At 40.7% G+C, this 20,926-nt stretch overlaps 1 protein-coding gene across 3 annotated transcripts; it reads left to right on the top strand.

Annotated features, from left to right (window-relative positions):
- Positions 1-12,978: 12,978 nt before the first annotated feature.
- CDKN2AIPNL (CDKN2A interacting protein N-terminal like) lies at positions 12,979-19,186 on the top strand. 3 transcript variants are annotated; one of them, XM_019964923.2, is made up of 3 exons: positions 12,979-13,256; positions 14,587-14,686; positions 18,848-19,186. In XM_019964923.2, exons 1-3 carry the CDS (start codon positions 13,018-13,020, stop codon positions 18,857-18,859), a joined length of 351 nt encoding a protein of 116 aa, XP_019820482.2. In that variant the 5' UTR covers positions 12,979-13,017; the 3' UTR covers positions 18,860-19,186. The 3 variants fall into 3 exon arrangements, with proteins under 3 accessions (XP_019820482.2, XP_019820483.2, XP_019820481.2); XM_019964924.2 differs by lacking the exon at positions 18,848-19,186 and adding an exon at positions 17,849-18,542; XM_019964922.2 differs by lacking the exon at positions 18,848-19,186 and adding an exon at positions 16,375-16,569.
- Positions 19,187-20,926: the final 1,740 nt, after the last annotated feature.

Raw genomic sequence — 20,926 nt, 5'->3', positions numbered from 1 at the left:
CTTGCATTCATCACCATTCCTTTGTTGCATTTTCTTTCTTAAGAAGAGACAGGGCAAGATAAAAAACAAACTTATTTTAGCTAAATTCAGGAGTGAAACCACATCCATATCATCCCTTCTTGCCTTTTTTTTTTTTTTTAATAAAAAACCAAAATTGCTAGTTGGTTTTTTTTTTTTTTTTCTGTCAGGCCACTTGACTTACAGGATCTTAGTTCCCCAACCAGAGACTGAACTCAGGCCCCAACAGAGCAAGTGCTGAGTCCTGATCAGTGGACCACCAGGGAATTTCCCCGTCTTGCTTTTTATTGAAAAACTCTCTCCTTTTTTATTGAAGTACAGTTTTTACATAATGAATGACCTCACTCTCTCAGCTTTATTTACTTTTGGTTGTGCTGGGTCTTTGTTGCTGCATGTGAACTTTTCCCTAATTGTGGCAAGAGAAGGCTACTCTTTGTTGTGGTGCATAGAATTCTCACTGTGGTGGCTTCTTTTGTTGCGGAGTGCAGGCTCCAGGGTATGCAGGCTTCAGTAGTTGTGGTGTTTGGGCTCAGCAGTTGTGGCGCATGGGCTTAGCTGCCCTGCAGCATGTGGGATCTTCCTGGACCAGGGATCAAACCTGTGTCCCCTGCATTGGTAGGCAGATTCCTAACCACTGGACTACTAGGGAGGTCCCTGAAGTATACTTGATTTACAATGTTGTGTTAGTTTCAGGTGTACAGCGAAGTGACTCAGTTATAGGTTATTATAAGGTATGGTGGTGGTGGTGGTTTAGTCACTAAGTCATGTCTGACTCTTGTGACCCCATGGACAGAGGAGCCTGGCAGGATACAGTCCATAGGATTCTCCAGGCAAGAATACTGGAGTGGGAAAAAAAAAAGAATACTGGAGGAATGGGTTGCCATTTCCTTCTCCATTATAAGTTATAGGTCCTTGTTTTCTATTATACATTATTATAAAATATAGTCCTTATTATTTATCAATTTAATATATAGCAGTGTGTATCTGTTAATCCCAAACTCCTAATTTATCCCTTCCTCTCCCCTTCCCCCTTTGGTAACCATAAATTTGTTTTCTATATCTGTGAGCCTGTTGCTGTTTTATAAATAAATTCATTTGTATCATTTTTTTAGATTCCACAATGAGTGATATCATATGATATTTGTCTTTCTCCATCTGACTTACTTCACTCAGTATGATAATCTTTAGGTCCACCCATGTTGCTGCAAATGGCATTATTTCATTCTCTTTTATGGCTGAGTAATACTGCATTGTACCATATACCATATACTCATGCATTCATCTGTTGATGGACACTTTGGTTGCTTCCATGTCTTAGCTATTGTAAATTATGCTACTATGAACATTGGGATGCATATATCTTTTTGAATTAGAGTTTTTGTCTTTTCTGAATATATGCCTAAGAGTGGGACTGCTGGATATATTGCAACTTTATTTTTAGTTTAAGGAATCTCCATGCTGTTCTCCATAGTGGCTCCAAGAATTTACATTCCCATCAATAGTGTAGGAGGGTTCCCTTTTCTCCACACCTCCTCTAGCATTTATTATTTGTAGACTTTTTGGTGATGTCCATTCTGACTGGTGTGAGGTGATACCTCACTGTAGTTCTGATTTACATTTCTCTAATAATTAGCAATGTGAGGCATCTTTTCAATCAAGCCTGTTGGCCATCTGAATATCTTCTTTGGAGAAATGTCTATTTAAGTCTTCAGCCCATTTTTTGATGGGTTGTTTGGAAAAACTACCTCTTTCAGCAAATTTCTTACACAAAAACTGTACTATGTGCTTACTTAAGAGTTTCACTCTCACAGAGAATTTTGTTCTTGAACTGTGGGGAAATCCTCTACCGCCACTGACCAACGATAGGAATGTTGGGAAATGGCTCTTTGGGGTTAACAGAATTAATACAAAGGATATGTGAGTCCTCCTGAAAGATAAAATTATCTCTGGAATATATAAATTCATAATTTGGAAATACACATACATAAATGCATATAGAGAAAGAGAAAGAGTTAACATTTGGAAATTTAAAAATGAGGGAGAATGCAAATATAAAGCATTATTGAGTTTTTGCTATTAATTATACCTTATGTGCTGCTGCTAAGTTACTTCAGTCGTGTCTGACTCTGTGCAACCCCATAGTCAAAGGCAACCAGGCAGGCAACAGGTTTCAGAACTCCAACTGGGATTAAGATGATCAGCCACAGTGTCCTGTTCTGCAAAGTTAACAGGTAACAAGAGAGTTTGCTTTTTAAAAGACATTTTGAGCTCTTATCATGTTTTTTTTTAATTGTGAAATATTTAATTATGTATCTGGTTCAATCATGAATTTATTGTAGATGTGCGATGGCTGGGAGCTCGGTTCAAGTCAAGGAAGCTTTTTTTATTTTTCAGACATCTCTAATAAAGTTCTTATATTTAAAGATGAAATCTAACTTTATAGAGTTCTCACTCTTTGGCCCTATGCCTGCCTCAAAAAGCAATTAAGAATGAGCCATCTTTTACAAAACAGCCCTTCAAAGACGGGAAGACAGTCCTAGGGCCTCTCCAACGGTGTCCTTTGCTCCCATGTAACCTGGTCTCCGACTTCCCTCCTCCACCTCCCCTCCTCCACCTCCTTCCATGTGAACACTTCAGTTCATCAGTGCTGTGCTTAAAATGAGGCAAACTCAACTCCTGGTATGCCCTGAGGTGTACAAAATAGCGAGGAACTATAACTTTCTGTGATCTGAGAGCTGAACATCCATTCAGTTAAAGCAGCCACTCAACTGCTGTTTTAAGAATACCAATTTTAACATTTCTAGCAGAGAGAAGACTAATTCAACAGAAAAAAAAGTTAAGCTTACATTTACAACAAGTTCAAGCATTCATGATTTTGATCTTTAAAAAACCCACCATCTTATATGAATATAAATAATGGATTAACGAACTTTTGCACAACAGAAGCTAACCTGATTTTAATCTTTATTACCTGTGCAGAAAGGAGCAGAGTAACTTCCTGCAGTAGGAAGCCTTTGGGGAATGTAATTTTCACTGCCTTGTGATGTTAATTTGAGATAATTATCATAAGCGGACTAAAAAAAGTTGTGCATATTATTTGTCTCTCTGAGAACCTTCTGCTGTTGACTAGGCAGGATACCAAAGAAGCCCTGGGAGAGGAATATTTAGAATTTAGATATTTCTTTAATAGCCGTGGATCCCAGAGTTTCAAAACTTTTAATGTTTCCCAGCTTGAGAAGCCAGATCCAAAAGCTCTCTCCACTCGGTATTTTTAATGCACCCTCATTGTCAACTTTTCCAAAGCAGGATGGGTAAGAATAAAGCCGTTTCTCTAGACCATTTGGCTATTTTGGAATAGTTTTGTCACGTATGGAGGGAAACTACGTATTTTTTTTTTCACTTGGTACCTCCAGGACCATTATGAATTTAGGTTATTTGCTGAGAAAAAGGAAGCCCTGGAGTCCCTGGTTCAGTGCTCTCATCTGACTGCCCACTAGGAGGCCTTGAGCCATTTCCAGGAGCATTTTCACCTGTTGGACTGGCCTCCCTTTTCAAGACCAAAATCAGAACAGAACAGCTGAAAGTGCTGGAAGGTAAATAAGCACTAGCTGTTTTTCCAGTCTCAGGCCTCCATGCCATGGCCTTTAGGCAGGAGGTTCTTCTACAGAGCACCAGCCACAAAGTGGGAGCCTGAACAAAGAGAAGGGAGGTTTTGCTCAACAGAGTCTGGAAACATTAGAATGTGCTGAGCAGTGATTGCAGAAACTGTTCACCAGCTTTAAAGAGAAAGCCTGTGGCTAGTAGATATGGAAACTCAGGTGCAAACTTTCTAGGGGATACTTTGGCATAGTAAAAGTGTGAATGCCCTTCTGAACCAGGAATTTCACTTTTAGGAGTTTGTCAGAAGGAAAAAAATACCCTGATGTCCACAGAGGTTTAGCTGAAAGAATGTCTTAGTGGAAATAACATTTTTTATTATAATTTCAAAATAGGAAAATGTTCCATTTCTGAAGGAACAGTTTAGTTCTGAATGGTCTCATACTTAACAAGGACAACAGCAAACCTGTCAACTACGCAGTTATGAAACCAGGAGAAAAATGCAACCTCCGAAGTGTTTTTAAAGAACTGCAGGGGTGAAAACCTTGAGTAAAGAGGGGATGTATAGCCTTAGAGAGCTCAGAAATCTCAGCAATGATTCTCTTCTGGAAGGAGAGGACCCTACTATGAAAGGGAACTATGAAAACAAGGTCTAAATTGAACATAGCAGAACTGCTGGGGACACTGAAAAATCTTGGAAAGCACTGTAGAAAAAAAAAAAAGAACTTTAAAACGTGGGTCTAATTTTCCTAGAGACAAAGGCTGTGAAGAAATCTGAGAAACAGAAACTCTCCAGGGGACAGGTGCCTTCTCAAGGGGTCCATATCAGAAGTTCATCACTGTGGCAACAGAGAGCTCCCCCAGCCCCACATTTCAACCACTTCTCCAGGGCAACAAGCATTACTGCAAACTGGACCCAAACCTGCAAGACCCTCGAAGGAAGGAAAGTATGAGCCAAGAGTTCTGTCCAGCCAAACTGATCTTCAAGTACACAGCCTGCAGATAAACATTTAAAAATCTGTAAGAAATCAGAGAATACTATTCTCATGAGCCTTTTCAGAGGAACCTGCTAGAACCATAGGACAGCAGTTGCAGCACCCCTGAGCAAGCCTGAGGAAATCAGGATAAAAGGACCTTCCTTGAGCACTGGCTGTATTAAATTGTAGAAATAAAACAAATACAGAGAATAGGGTGACAGATCAGAATGCAGATATTACATACCTTACTTAATATTGTAGACATTTCTCATTATAAATAAAAAATTGAAGAAAGAGAAAATAGGAGTAAGAATAATTTTACTGATCACCTCAAATTACTTGATTCAAAGGATAGTATTTAAAGTTTCCAAATCAAGTAGAAGCTTAATCACATTCAACATAAACACTAATTCTATTGACTGAATGGCAGAGGAGGCATGAGGCAGAGAGGGTGAAATTAAAAGGTAATTTTATTGTTGCTCATAGTAGAGAATCAAGATACAGTCCCCAGAAAGAATGGATCCAGGGTATTTTACAAAGGTAACTTTTAGAGCAAAAATACAAACCTTCCTAAGTATCAAAACTACATTAAGAAAAAGGGCAAATACAAAAGTAAATAATGAAAACACAACATAAAGTAATATGACAGAATTGAAACCAAATATATCTGTCAATTCAATAAATATAAGTGGGTTTAACTCATCTATTTTTAGAATGGTTTTCAAAATAGATTGCAAAGCCTAATCCAGCTCTAGGTTATATACATCTACGACAAAATGACTCAGAAAGGTTAAAATGAAAGGATGGGCAAAAAAAGCATACCAGAAAAATATAAACATTAAAAATCTTAATATCTGACAACACAAAATTCAGGACAAAAAGCTTCAAACAAAATAAAGAGAAGTACATTTAAATGCCAAAGGATATAAAATTTATTATGAACATTTAAACTGTGAATATGTACCAAATAACACAACAGGAACTTTCACATAATACAATATAGAGATGCAAGGACATCTAGACAAAGACACCTTGTGGCAGGGCCCAGCCGTAAGGGCTGGAAGAACACAGGATTGGAGATGTATGAAACACAGCCAATACTCAATGCATAGTCGTTTGGTCTGTTGCACACAATTAACACACAACACAGTTTAGTCAAAGTAGTGAAAATAGAAAAGGGTAATGAACCACTCCAAGGGGAAGTCCCCAGAAGAAGGTATCTCAGCAGTGGTCCCCCGTCACTCAGCAGGTCTCACAACAAGCCTGAGTGAGCAGTCACCCTCTACTCCAACAGTCTCTGGCAGTTTTGGTATGGAACAGCTCTCAGCAGACTGGAATCCAGTCCTCCAGCAAAGAGCTTTCAAGTCACCTGACTCAATGACCTTTTTTAAAAAAAAAAAAATTTTTTTTTATTTATTTGGCTATGTTAGGTCTTAAGTTGCGGCACACGGGATCTTTCATTATGGTGCACAGACTCTCTAGTTGTGGCGTGCGAGCTTAGTTGCTCCACAGCATATGTGATCTCAGTTCTCTGACCAGGATTGAACCTGCGTCCCCTGCTTAGACCATCTATGGTCTTATTTTAAGGAGTCCACCAGTAGGGTATAATGATTACACCACAGGCAGTCTTGTCTCTATCCAATGTTCTTTCTGTTCCAGTGAAGTCTATCTGCAGATTACCAAACAAAATTCTTATCTAAAGTAACACTCTTAATTTCTAACACTAAGACACTCACAATTCTACATCAGACATTTCAAAACAACTAATATGGAAGTTCACATTGGCCACTGTGATTCCATTTTGAACTGTTTAAAAAGCTTAAATTCTATCAGCAGTAAAAGAACTGAATAGAGGTATTCTAGAGTATTTTCTAAAGTATCTTCTAGAATTCTGTTAAAAGTTTCTAGGCCTACAATTAAAAGAATTGGTGAAGAATATTCTAGAAAACAATCTTAGAAGGAGGAGGAGAGAGGAGAGGCAAAAACAGTCAGAAGAGGAAGAAAGAGAAGAAAGAAAAGGAAAAAACAAGAGAAGAGAAAAAAATTTTTTAAATGAAGATGAGAAGGTAATAGCACCCTACTCCAGTACTCTTGCCTGGAAAATCCCATGGATGGAGGAGCCTGGTGGGCTGCAGTCCATGGGGTCGCTAAGAGTCGGACACGACTGAGCGACTTCACTTTCATTTTTCATTTTCATGCATTGGAGAAGGAAATGGCAACCCACTCCAGTGTTCTTGCCTGGAGAATCCCAGGGATGGGGAAGCCTGATGGGTTGCCGTCTATGGGGTCGCACAGAGTTGGACACGACTGAAGTGACTTAGCAGTGGTTTAAAATTCATTCACAAATTCTCTGACACTCTATTTAAAAGGTGGAGCCTAACATATCTTGCCCTCAAATATGCAGTGGACTTAATAATTTACTTCTAAGTTAGAGTGATGGTATGGAACCTCTGAGTCTGTGTCATGTAAGATATTGCAGCTCTCCCTTGCTCCTCCTTGGCTTGCTTACTCTGAAAGCAGGCCTCCACCATGTGAGGACACACAGGCAGCCCTGCAGAGAGTCCGTGTCAGGAGAAACGGAGCCCTGAAACAAACAGCCACGTGACTGGGCCATCTTAGAGGCGGCTCCTGCGCTCCTACCTAAGCCTTCACATAACTAAAGCACTAAACAGCAAATGTATTGAAACCACATCAGAGACCCTGAGCCAGAACCACCCAGTTAAACTACTCTGTGAATTCCTAATTCACAGAAACTGTGAGATAATAAATAGTTATTGTTTTAAGTCACTAAGTTTTGGGGTGATTTTTATTCAGCCAAACAACAAACACAGAAGGAAAATAAAAATTTTAAATTTGACAAAAAGTGAGCTGCCACTAACAGACTAAAGGAAATGTTAACAAATTTTTCAAGTAAAAGAAAAGTAAAAAAGATGGAAAGTAAGAAGCAGAGAATGAATGAAGAATAACAAATAAAGTGGCAAATATGTGTTTAAATCTAATGTTTCAACAGATTTTAAAATATACCATAACAATAAGACCTAAATAAATGGAGATATACCATGTTTATGAATTGGAAGACTCGATATTAAGATGTTAATTCTCCCCCATTGATCCATAGATTCAATGCAATCCCAATTAAAATCCTAGCAGCTTTGTTTTTCTAAAAATTGAGAAACTGATGCTAAAATTTGTATTGAAAAGCAATAGACTAAAATAGCCAAAACAATTTTGTGAAAGAACACAGCTGAATAACTCAAATGACATGATCTAGAGACTTAACATAAAGCTACAGCAGGAGTTGATGAAAAATGATTTTCATGTTTTTAAACAATTGAAAAAAGAAAGAAACAAAAGTATCTAACAGGAATTATATAATAGCCACCCTTTACAGAAAAAGCTTGCTCTTTGTGCTACTATGCTCAAAATTCTTCAAGCCAGGCTTCAGCAATATGTGAACCCTGAACTTCCTGATGTTCAAGCTGGTTTTAGAAAAGGCAGAGGAACCAGAGATCAAATTGCCAACATCTGCTGGATCATGGAAAAAGCAAGAGAGTTCCAGAAAAACATCTATTTCTGCTTTATTGACTATGCCAAAGCCTTTGACTGTATGATCACAATAAACTGTGGGAAATTCTGAAAGAGATGGGCATACCAGACCACCTGATCTGCCTCTTGAGAAATTTGTATGCAGGTCAGGAAGCAACAGTTAGAACTGGACATGGAACAACAGACTGGTTCCAAATAGGAAAAGGAGTACGTCAAGGCTATATATTGTCACCTTGCTTATTTAACTTATATGCAGAGTACATCATGAGAAACGCTGGACTGGAAGAAACACAAGGTGGAATCAAGATTGCCGGGAGAAATATCAATAACCTCAGATATGCAGATGACACCACCCTTATGGCAGAAAGTGAAGAGGAACTCAAAAGCCTCTTGATGAAAGTGAAAGTGGAGAGTGAAAAGTTGGCTTAAAGCTCAACATTCAGAAAACGAAGATCATGGCATCAGGTCCCATCACTTCATGGGAAATAGATGGTGAAACAGTGGAAAGTGTCAGACTTTCTTTTTTTGGGCTCCAAAATCACTGCAGATGGTGACTGCAGCCATGAAATTAAAAGACACTCCTTGGAAGGAAAGTTATGACCAACCTAGATAGCATATTCAAAAGCAGAGACATTACTTTGCCAACAAAGTTCCGTCTAGTCAAGGCTATGGTTTTTCCAGTGGTCATGTATGGATGTGAGACTTGGACTGTGAAGAAGGCTGAGCGCCAAAGAATTGATGCTTTTGAACTGTGGTGTTGGAGAAGACTCTTGAGAGTCCCTTGGACTGCAAGGAGATCCAAACCAGTCCATTCTGAAAGAGAGCAGCCCTGGGATTTCTTTGGAAGGAATGATGCTAAAGCTGAAACTCCAATACTTTGGCCACCTGATGCGAAGAGTTGACTTATTGGAAAAGACTCTGATGCTGGGAGGGATTGGGGGCAGGAGGAGAAGGGGATGACAGAGGATGAGATGGCTGGATGGCATCACTGACTTGATGGACGTGAGTCTGGTTGAATTCCGGGAGTTGGTGATGGACAGGGAGGCCTGGCGTGCTGCAATTCATGGGGTCGCATAGAATTGGACATGACTGAGCGACTGAACTGAACTGAACTGAATCAAGACACTATCGTATTGGTAAAAAGATATACACATAGATCAATGGAGCAGATTAGACTCCAGAAATAGATTCACACATAGATGGTCAATTAATTCTTGACAAAGATATTAAAGTACAATAATTGAATGGAAAAAAGACAGTCTTTTTCAACAAATTGAACTGGACCAATTAGACGACCACATGCAAAAAAAGAAAAAGAAAAAACAACCTATGCTGGGAAACAATTTTCCATGGGTGTCCTATGTATCTGCACATCTTAAGAGTTAGACACTAATTGCCCTTTTGTTCCAGATTGTCTTTTCAAGGATATTTGTCCATGAAGCAGTCTAGGGAGAGTGTCTATCTTCAAAATAAAGGGTCAGTTTGTTTACTGTCCAGATAAAAAAGATAATGTACTCCTCTGGGGCAAAGGTTGAGCAGGTTTGCTTGCAGCCTTTTATGAAAGACTGTGTGTATGCGTGCACTCAGTCATGTCTGACTCTTTGCGACCCCATGGACTGTAGCCCACCGGGCTCCTCTGTCCATGGGATTCTCCAGGCAAGAATACTTGAGCAGGTTGCCATTTCTTCCTCCAAGAGATCTTTCCAATCCAGGGATAGAACCTTCGTCTCTTTTATCTCCTGCATGGCTGGTGGATTCTTTACCACTAGCACCACCTGGGAAGCCCTTATAAAAGACTGATGTTCCCTAAACTTGGGGTTCCTCAGCAGTCATACAAATCCATTGTCTGTACCTGTTTGTACCTCATCCACCGCTGATCTTTTGTCATAACCCCTGTGGGACTTAAGGGACAAGAGGAACCAATGCAAACATAAAGCTTATGCTGTTTGTTGTACTGTGATCACAGTACAGAATTCTTTGTCTCTGTTTTAGGAGTCTTAAATATTTTGCCAGCATCCACTGAACCTATGACAGGAGAAACTTTTAACTTTTAAATGTGGTACATGAATGTTCACAGTAGCATTATTTATACTAGTCAAGGTGTAGAAACAATCCAAATGTCTAGCAACTGATGAAAGGATAAACAAAATGAAGTGTATCCATATGATGGAATGTTACTCAGCCACAAAAATGGAATGGAATACTAACACATGCTACAACATGGATGAATCTTGAAAACATTGTGTAAGTGAAGAGCTAGTCACAAGAGACCACACGTTGTATGAGTCCACTAATGTTAAATGCCCAGAATAGGAAACCTATAGAGATAAAAAGCAGATTAGTTGTTGCCAGGGGCTTGAGTGAGTACAAAGCAATTGCTAATGGGTATGGAGTCTCTTTTAGGGGTGATGAAAATGTTTTATATTTAATTTGTGTTGATGGTTGCACAAATCTGTGAATATATTGAAACCACTAAATTCATCCATTTAAAATACTCAATGGTACCCACTCCAGTATTCTTGCCTGGAGAATTCCATGAACAGAGGAGACTGGCAGGCTATGGTCCATGGAGTTGCAAAGAGTTGAACACGATTGAACAACTTTCACACATACACAACGATGTTTTAAAAAGAAGATAAGGTAGGAAAACTGTACTTGTCTATATAAGTATTTCACTTTAAGAAAATCTGAATCACAGAAACGAGTTAGAAACAATAACCTGGGCAGTGACTGGACTTGCCACAGGGCCCTGTAAAATGTTAATATTAACTAACATTTTTAGGCTACTTTACATTTCGAAAGTATAATGTTAACAAGATCATAGTATAAAAAAGAATACCTATTTGTGTACGTTTGCGTTCTTATGACCTGCATGCATGTATGAATATGTCTATATGTAGGTACACATATGCATATGTCTCATCATTATTAAAGATGATTCTAAATGAGATAGTTGCCAGATGACCTCTTAGCCTTTACACAAGTTAGTTATGTAGCTGCAGTTGTTGGTCACAAAGTCCAGGTTCCTATTTCTGGGCCAACCTCTCCACCATACAATCAGGTGACCAAGAATTTGGTCCCAAGAATCCTCATCAATGTTTTTCAAAGTTTGGTCAGCTGCAGATGGAATCAATTTCCTAGAGCCTTGATGCAAAATCCAGTTATGGGCCTGGGACTCTGCTATTTTTGGCTATGTATCACAGCTTTCATAATTTCAGTTTCTTGACCAGGGACTGAACCTGGGCCATGGCAGCGAAAACACCAAATCCTAACCACTGGACAACCAGGCAACTCTTAAGGAATCTGTTATTTTAACAAGCTCCCTAGGTGATGTAATCTACACTTAATTTCGGGAACCCCAGCTCTGGGTACCTATTGCTGACTGATGCGGAGAAGCTGAGTCTGTCTGATTTCACAGGTCTGCTCACATTCTTCCCAATAACCAGGGTAAAAGTAGCATGCCTCCCTACTGTTAACCACAGTGGATGTCACTGAGCCTGGTACTGGTATTTGCAGGCACAGTCTACTTGTGAGACTGCCTGATATTTCCATTCTATACCTGTTTTCTGCCTGCTAGAGGCCCTGATGTCTCATCACAAGCTGCAGAAGCAGGAGACAGCTCATAGGTTGCTTTGCTCCTAAGCCTCACAATACTGTACCTACATTGAAGCCTTGGATCCTGGATTCTAGGCTCAGTTCTGTACTCCAACCCACATTTGATGGGGGAGGATGGGGAAGCCTATTAGCTCAGTAACTTCCCAAGGTTGAAGGAAGTGCAAGTGGTTTCCCAGGTCCTGAATGAGATGTGAAATTCAGCTTTTATGAGCTCGTTTGTCCATGGGTCTACCTGACCCTAGAACTGACAGCAGAGTCAGGCCAACTCACCTGCTCATTTCCTCCAGACACATCCATTTTGGCCCCTGCCAACATCTTTTGGAAATACCTGGTTAAAATCCTTCAGTGGTTCCCCATTCTTTTTAGGGCCTAGACCACAACTCCTTCCGTGAACCACTGTCCTTTGTGATCTTTGCATCCTTATCTCCTCCACTGTCCCCCTACTCTAGGATTTGTCATACAGATCTTGCAGGGTCTCCTGTGGTGCCCTACTCTTCCGTGCAGTTAACTTCTGTAAATTCCTCAGCTCTCCAGGATCATTTACCTGACCAAGTCTGCATCAGGTCTCTTGCTTATTCATGCTCCTGGCACTCTGGGTCTCTCTTTTATTAAATTTTGTCAATGCTGAAAAGTTTCCCTTGAGCAATTATTAAGTATTCACTAGTAATGTCTATCTCCCCCAGGAGACTAAAGTTCACTAGAGGAGCGCTCTGAGTTTGCTGTCATACCATCCCAGCACCTAGCAAAGAGTCTGGGAAGTACTCAGCTGGATCTCTAATTGGTTCCAGGAAGTCGGGCCACAAGCTGGGTGGAGTGTCAAGGCCTCTGGGAATGGATAAAAGGAGACCCTGAGCAACTACACCTGTAATTCCTTGGAACTGTGGGCAAAGGTCCTGCGGGCCGGGTGCTCGGGGAATTCCCAGGTCAAGGACACTGTAAAAGCCCTGACTGACATCCAGCTGCCGAATGGGAGAGGGCCGTCCTTGCTGTGTGCTTGGGAAGGCCTCCGTTTCCCTACTGGTTTCCCACCGGGTCCAGTGAGAACTGCCCCTGAGGCCCTGAGGTAGAGCCACTCCAGAGGCGCCGGCTGCAAGTCTGAGGTGCCGGTTCCGGCTGGGTGAGGCCGCCGCGCCCGCCGAGGGCGCTCCAGACCAATCCTCCTGCGCAGTCGCGCGCCGCCGGTGCTCCTCTAGCCGCAGAGAGGTGGCGCAGTGCATGTCGGGAAGGCAGTGGGCGGGTCCGGCCCTTAGTTGTGGAGGGCGCCATGGTGGGTGGCGAGGCGGCCGCTGCCGTGGAGGAGCTAATCTCCGGTGTGCGGCGAGCGACTGACTTTGCTGAGCAGTTCCGCTCCTACTCGGAGAGCGAGAAGCAATGGAAGGCCCGCATGGAATTCATCCTGCGCCACCTGCCCGATTACCGCGATCCACCCGACGGTGGCGGCCGCCTGGACCAGCTGCTATCCCTCTCCATGGTCTGGGCCAACCACCTCTTCCTGGGTTGCAGGTGCGGACCCCTGCCGGCTAACTGACCCTGTCCCAACCCGCAGTCCTAACCCCAGGGCTAACCCCTGCCCAAGGCTGACTCCGTCCCCAGTCTCCAACCGTACTAGCCAGGCCTAAGGCAGAGTCCCATCTTAGCCAATTCTTGAAAAGATACTTAACCTCTCAGAGCTTCGACTTTCTCATCTGGAAAATGAATTGTGATGACTACAGTATTAAAGGGTGAAAAACACTTAGCACAGGCTGTCATCTAGCAAGAAGAGCCCTATAATATGCTAGGCGTTCGAGTTTGTATTATTTTGTAATACAAAATACAAATATTTTGTTTGTATTATTACTGTAATTACTTCAAACCATCCTCTTTCTGAGTGCATAATATTAAGTTCATTAGCTCCTTCCACATGGCAAACCTGCAGGGACAGAAACTGAGATCCCCAGTTTACATAAGCAACTGAAGAGAGGGAAAGAGACATACCTAAGGACCATGCAGCTTCTGGCAGGATTGGTGGATTTTACCATTATGGCAGGATGTAGTTTGTGGTCCTTGGCTTTTTCTCTCATATCCTAGTCTGCTGGACCCAGTAGCAAGCAGCACTCTGCCTGTCTGCCTTTCCTTTTATGAAATGCCTTCAAGGAACTGTGTTTGAAATGCTTGAAATATGGCACTCTACCACTCCATGAAGCAGGTGGCAAATCTTTAGGCTCCATCCTTTTATTTAGCATTTCCTGAAATTCTGTTAGGATAATGAAATGACTTAGTTGACTAGTTCTGGTCTCTGTGCTCCTTATGGCTGTGTGGTCACATGGCCCCTGCAGTCCTAAGCCACTTGGTTTTACTTTCAGATTTGGGGAGTTATTGGAACAGGATTTGGGGAAGCAGTGCCTGCTGCATCCCTTCCGTTTCTCTGACTTCCAGGTGCCCCTAGTAAATTCTAGTTAACAAGATGCAAGATTAGGCAAAAGTAAGAATATTGGACAAATGAACAAGTAATGTTATTTTCATTAGACCAGTATTCCACATATTAAAAAAAAAAAAATTTGGCCCTCATACCATATCCATGAATACGTACTGCCAGATGTACAGTGCCTCTGTTTTTGTAAGTCTTGTTTTGTAAATCTTAACAACACCTGCTCTGTTGGCATTCCTAATGCCGCTTCTGTAGCCACATGCGGAAGAACTATTTTCTAACTTGATGTTGCTATCAGTTTCCCCAGTAGTATCAAATTGTTCCTCTGAGAGTTGAGTTTATAGTCCAGCTACCTGCAATTTCTTTTTAGCCCACAGTGACAATAATTCTTCCAGGGTTTTTATCTTACTACTTTTTATTGTGCAGTTACAACAAAGACCTTTTAGACAAGGTGATGGAAATGGCTGATGGGATTGAAGTGGAAGACCTGCCACAGTTTACTACCAGAAGTGAATTAATGAAAAAGGTAAACAGGATTTCCAAGTGCATTTGAAAGGGTATAGAGCTAATGGCCCCTGCCTGTATGGTGATGTACTAGAGTATATTGTCTTCTGAATGCTCTTGTTTACTACCCCAATCTAAGCCCTTTCATTTCTCTGTAACTGGTATAAAGCTTTTCATAACCAGGTAACAACTCAGTAGGTAAATTACACATTGTGGGTGGAGTAACACATAAATTCAACCCCTTTAGTTCCTTTAGGAACATTCTGTTTTGAGCTTTTTGCTTGAATTTTAAGAAAATGTTGGTTAGAGTGCTACAGTTTCCCACTTATTAAAAAATCTTATTGATAACATTAACTTATCCTTACCGCAGTGGTTGAGGACACCACCAGACTTGTTTGGCCTCTCTGACTTGTTGATGGAAATGTGGATGGTGTGATATCCACACATCATGCCTGTTTCCTATTCTGCCAGGCTTGGTCTGATGTGAGGCTGTGAATTTTTTCCATAGTGAGCTGTTGCCTGTCAAGCGTTGCATTTGCCTGTAGGGGCAGGGGCCATAGAGAGTGTGGCAGAAGAAAGCTCAGAGGATACCAACTGCTTTTTACTATCTCCCAAGATAGGGTTTTTCTTATTTGCCCTGGTCTTCTTAGGCAGTGGAATTAATTGTTTCCTCATCCCCCATAGCACTTCACCAAGACCTTTTTAAGGGCACATGGTAAGCTTCTTGAGAGATGAGAGGGTACTTAAGACATTGATCCTGTTAACTCTGAAACCTGGTATAGGCATGCACTAGAGAAGGTGCTCAGAAAATGCTTACAGAATTGACAAAGAGTGAAGGCTGCTAGCCTCTGTTAGTTCTCATCTCAGAAACATAGGCAAACGCTTGCTTCACCCCACTTGGGTCTTGTTTTGGGAAGCAGGGCATAGAAAAAGGTTCCCTTCATTGTGGGTTTTGGGAACTAATCAAATCCTCAGCTGCCCCAAAAGTACTTCAGCCCCAAACAGCAAACCCCACTTGATTGCAGATAGTTTCCTTTTAAAAGTATTGTTTTTTAACTGAATCTGGAATCAAAAGTTTCAGGTTGAGTTCAAGGGGCTATTTTGTTTTTCATATCAGCTGTTAACAGGGCTGCTGTTTGTAGCCAGGGAGCCATTGGGAATTGGGAATTTGTGACTTTTGGAATTCTCCTATGAAATATTAAAAAAAAATCTGGGGTAAGTCCCTTGGTATCCAGGTCGTGAGGTTCCTTGGGCCTAGGCATGGGACAGTTAGATAATTTCTGGCCACCTGGTTGCACCCCATGGGTTAGGGGCAGGCAGGGAGTAGGGTGAGCTTTCATTTCCTGACTGCTCATGGCCAATTCTTTCCTTGACTTTTTGCTCCTAAGAGGTGGTCTGCCCTCTCTAAGATCTGTTTTTTCTCATAAATACTATATTTCTCTCTTTACAGTCATACTGGGATATTGGAGGTCATAACACTTCGTGATTTTTGGGTTTCAGACTCCAGATGAGACTAAGGAGTTTTTGTAATTAACAAGCATGTCCCTAACATTATCCATAGACCAGAGTGAAGAAGTTATGTGTGTGTGGTGAGGGGAAGAATTTCTAAACTGTTAAACATTTTGTAAAGGGGTCTGGAACCTCAAAAATGTAGGGAACCCCTGTCCTGGGTTCATTTTTGAATCCTCTGTTCATTTTTGACACTTACAGTGTCAGCCTCCAGAGTCGAGTCCTCAGAGATGAACTTTGGCATCCCTGAAGCCAGCTCTGCTGTCAGACTAATCACTGGCACCTAGTTACCTGGAAGAAGCCTTCAGGGTGGCTGCATTTCTATAGCACTTTTAGATTATGTGTGTTAGAACTTCCTTCAAATAAAACTTAGGTTTTTTTAGTAACAGAGTTTAATTTTAGATTGTCAGTGTCACTGAAAATGAAGCTAAGTAGATTCTGAAAAGTGAGATACTTGGAGGATGTGTGGTGTTTTGCCAGTTGGTAAAGAGTCTTTTAGATAAGCCTGTCCTGCATATGAGTCATCTTACCTGTTCCATGACAGAATTATGGTGTGTTGAAGGCTGTCCCTTCTCTTCTGAAAGCCACCCTGAGTGCCCCCTGGAAAGAGAGCCCTGGGGGCTTTGCAGCAGTTTGTGTGTGTGTGTGTCTTGCCTGAAGTCTTTGCATGTAATAGAGGTTGGCAAACATTAAGCACCATTCCCAGCCCAGAGATAAAAAAACAAAACAAAGAACCTTGATACTGAGCCATGCACTTGAAAAGGTCAGTTATGGTTCTGCCCAGATTTGATCCTTAGCTCTGAAGAGTTTTTAGTTGGGTTTTGAAGCTAGCTACCAAGTGGAAATGAATAGCCTGGCATCACTGGTATACAGAGACTGGATAGTGAAGATTACTTAGAGACATAAGTTCTTTAAAGATTTTAAAAATACTTTATGGCTATTTGGCACTTTTAAGGCCAGTAAAACTGAGGTCTGTCCAGCTTTTTTGTTTTTAAGCGGGGGGCGGTGTGGGCAAATCTGATAAAAGAAATGAGCATGGGACTCTGACAGGTGGTATTTGTCAGACAGTTGCAGTGTATGATTTTTCTTTGGAAAAAAAGGAGATTCAAACAAATATATTGAACAATCTCAATTATCTAACGGCCCTCCCAAGGTACCTACCAGCAGAACTTTGTGATCGATCATGTTACCCATTAATGAGCAATAATTAACAAAGTGCAGCAGCTCCCTCAGGAATGGTGGTGTTACTGAGACTGTATATTATTTCCAAGGCATCATCTTAAGGAGAAAGAGCAGTGAATGAATGAAGTTATCATTATTGGCCAAAGAAAGAATCTGTCCACTTAATAACTCCGTTTTTCCTGAGAACATTTTTATCCAAGAGGGAAAATGGCAGTATGGAAAGTGACTAAATATGAAATATGGAAGAGAAGTTAGAAAAGTGTTTGCCTTTCAGAGAATTTTTCTTCTTGTACATTATATCCAGTCTTGGCAAGCTCTAAAGTAATGGAGCAGCCACTCCACTGATGGAAGATGTGGTTCTAGTAAGATGGCAAGTATTTGTGAGTATTAAAAAAATTTTTTTCAGCCTGCCAGAGTAGTTAAATCAGGTTTTGTCTTGGATCCTAAGATAAATGCTTTGTGGAGCTACCTTTCTTTTTCCCTTTATCCACAGAAATAGAACCAGCCAGAAGAGCTGTGTCTGATGCTCCGGGCCAGTCTGTTGCCTGGTGCCCAGCATGAGTGAATCACCTACCAATACTAGTGTCAAAGACCAGACCTGAAACAGCCAAAGCCAGGGGCAGCTCTGCTGCTACTGTAGTCTTGGTCTGTCCTGTTGGAAATTGAAGAGAGGGCTTATGGGATTCTCTTTCCCTTTGGAATAAAGGTGGTTTTTTTAGGTGGTAACTGCATTCTTCTCAAAGGAGAAAGACCTCTTATATTTTGCTCTTGCTGAGGAATTTTGCTTCTTCACTTCTCAGAGACTGATATGACAGGCTTAAGCCAGGAAATATGTCATACCTTGGAAACTGATTGCTAAAAAGACTCTGATTGACTCACTTGCACTGCTAAATGTTAAGGAAATCCATTCAAATAGGTGACAGCCAAAATGATTTCTTCACACCCTGCTTAAAAGTTGTCTAAAGCCAAGTTTAAATTTACCAAAGGTGCTAGAGAGTACCCAGAAAGAATGTATCTGCTTCAGTTCATCACTATTTGAAGACATGCATTTACAGTTTCTAATAGTGTGAAATTCAGAAACATAACCTTCACATCTTCTAAATATCCTGAGTCAATGTGAAATGTTGTGAATTACTACCTGGATTCAACTGATTTTAATTTAGAACAATAAAGGGTTTGTGTGATTCTGTTTTTAGAAGCCTTCATTGCAGAGCATGCCATAGAAAAAGTTATTTTTTAAGTATTTCTGTTATCATTGTGAATTGTGAACATTAACAGATCACAAGTGACAAAACAAAAACTCTGGCTTCCAAATGGATGGTATGGTCAGTGTTTTGCTCTATCTTCTGTATATAGTAAAATCTTAATAATTTCTGAGTCTACCTACATACCATCTGGGTAGGACATAAAATTTGTATCACTGCTGTATTTTTACTTATGAATTTGATTCATTAGACTAACACGGCTACTAACTTTTTCTTTTTTTTCCTAGCATCAAAGCTAAGGCAGAAGATTCATCACACTTTCATCATTAGTTACAGGCTTGGAAAGGAGGCTGGCATGAATGCAACATTGACCTCAGCAGCCTCTTAAGATTCTTGGTATTAACAACATGTAGGAAAGAGGCAATTAGAATGAAAGGGAATCTTGTCTAGATTGGCATTTTTAAAGTTCTCATTTTTCTAGTAGCTATCATTGTAAAAGTATGCATGGATATTTATGTGTTTATAAATCATGCCCTCTTTTGTTGGTCGAAATGTTTAAAATGCCTATTTTTTTTATGTTGATGTAATAATGGCAGGTAATGAATTATACACTTTGGATTTTTCAACAGTGTACCTTTAATTGTGATTCTGCTTTATAGTCTTTTTTCTCTGCTGAGGCAAATCATATCCCTTATGTCTACCTGAAGTTTACACCATCCATATACCCTGTTTTCACACACATTTCACCTTTTTTAGAGATGAGTGAAAATCAAAATCATAGGGCTTCAGGTTTATCTACCAGATCATGGAAAGAGGCAGCCTTATTTTTAAAAAAGCCTTATTTTTTTTTAAAAAAGCCTTATTTTAAAGCTCAATGAAACAAGATTCCACAGCTTGGTCTCTAAAAGGCCTTCCAGGCTGCTGAGTAAAAAGCCCATATTCTTTCTTCCTGGAGGGAGCCTGAGGTTTGGTTTTCTAGACTTGAGGAATTGCTTTGTACAGTCCCTCAAGAAATACTTAGTGCAGTGCTGCTTTGCTTTGAAGTTATCATTAATTTCCCTCTTTCAGTTGATGTATGTTTCTTACCCTCTGCCCCTGTTCCTCTTTCTTATTTAGTACCCACTCTTACATGCTTATCTCTAAGCATAAATACTGAGGACTTCATGTGGGGACAGCAGTGTAACAGTCAGTCACGGCAGGATTCCCTATCACTGTGCTTGGTACTGGAGATAGTGGTAAGATAGGATAGTGGGCCTGCCTGAGCTTAATCTGCTGGTGAACTCAGGACACTGAAGTGCTAAAGAGGAGAGTGACTGGGAGCCTGGTGCCTGGGAGCAGAGAAGGGGGACGACTCTCACCCGTGATTCGAGGCTGAGGCCAAATAGCACACCACATCTCTGCAGCTTCTAGCTCTGATCTGTAGTGACCACTAAGGTGGGCCAAGTGAAGACCTTGGGACCTCTGACAAGTCACTTCTCTCTTGTGGCCTTTCCTGGGAAGTGATAATCATAGAAATGGCTACCACAGAGACTTGTTACAAAGATTAAGATTATGGTGCTCAGTTAGCCCCGGCCTCTACAAGATATAATTCCCCAATAAAATGTTCAATAATAATATCCTATCAGGAGTATATCCATTGCAAATTCAGCTTATTTTTGAAGACTTCGCCAGTTAATCAAATTTTCTGATGTCGTTTTCTAGTGGATTTTCTCTCTTTGCTCAGCTTAAACTGCCTTAAAAAAAAAACAACTTTATTTTAGAACAATTTACAGGAAGTCTGTAAAAACAGTTTATAGAGTTCCTGTATACTCTGCAGTTTCCCCTATTATTAGCATCTTATGTTAGTATGGTACATTTTTTACCATTAACAAGCCAATATTGATACACTCTTAACTAATGTCCAGGATGTCCACGCTTCACTGAGACTTCATTTTCACTTGATATCCTTTTTCTGTTTCAGGATCCCATTACTCTCCCCAGGATAAGTTGCCTGTTTTTCATCTTACCTTTACCTCTGTGGCTATCTCTCCTATAAAATTAATCAGTATTTTAGACTTTTATCCTTTGCTTACTTGGAATATAAAGTGGCATAGAAATCTAATATTCTGCATTGCAGCACCCCTTGCAGCGAAAGTAAAATGGCCCACTTTTAGATTTGAAACAGGAGCTCACAGGTAAGATACAAGCTACAAGCCACTGGTCTCCTCATATATACAGTCTTGCCCACAAAATGGAGTGAGGATCAAGTGAGATTATACAAAGGGACATGGTAAAGTATTACCTCGAGTAATGCCTAGGAGAGGCGCTCATCTGTTAAAGGTTAATATTAAGCCTCAAGACCTTTTGAGAAGCAACCACAATTGATA

This window comes from Bos indicus, chromosome 7 (assembly GCF_029378745.1).
Source record: "Bos indicus isolate NIAB-ARS_2022 breed Sahiwal x Tharparkar chromosome 7, NIAB-ARS_B.indTharparkar_mat_pri_1.0, whole genome shotgun sequence".
In the NCBI taxonomy this organism is placed as follows: Eukaryota; Metazoa; Chordata; class Mammalia; order Artiodactyla; family Bovidae; genus Bos; species Bos indicus.
This window is presented reverse-complemented; position numbering and strand designations above follow the sequence as displayed.

What these genes read in the sequence shown, in the direction of transcription:
- CDKN2AIPNL (XM_019964922.2), top strand. Translation starts at nt 13,018, where the DNA reads ATGGTGGGTGGCGAGGCGGCCGCTGCCGTGGAGGAGCTAATCTCCGGT. An exon ending in CACCTCTTCCTGGGTTGCAG is followed by an intron (nt 13,257 to 14,586) that starts GTGCGGACCCCT and finishes TTTATTGTGCAG; the next exon opens with TTACAACAAAGACCTTTTAG. An exon ending in GAAGTGAATTAATGAAAAAG is followed by an intron (nt 14,687 to 16,374) that starts GTAAACAGGATT and finishes TGACACTTACAG; the next exon opens with TGTCAGCCTCCAGAGTCGAG.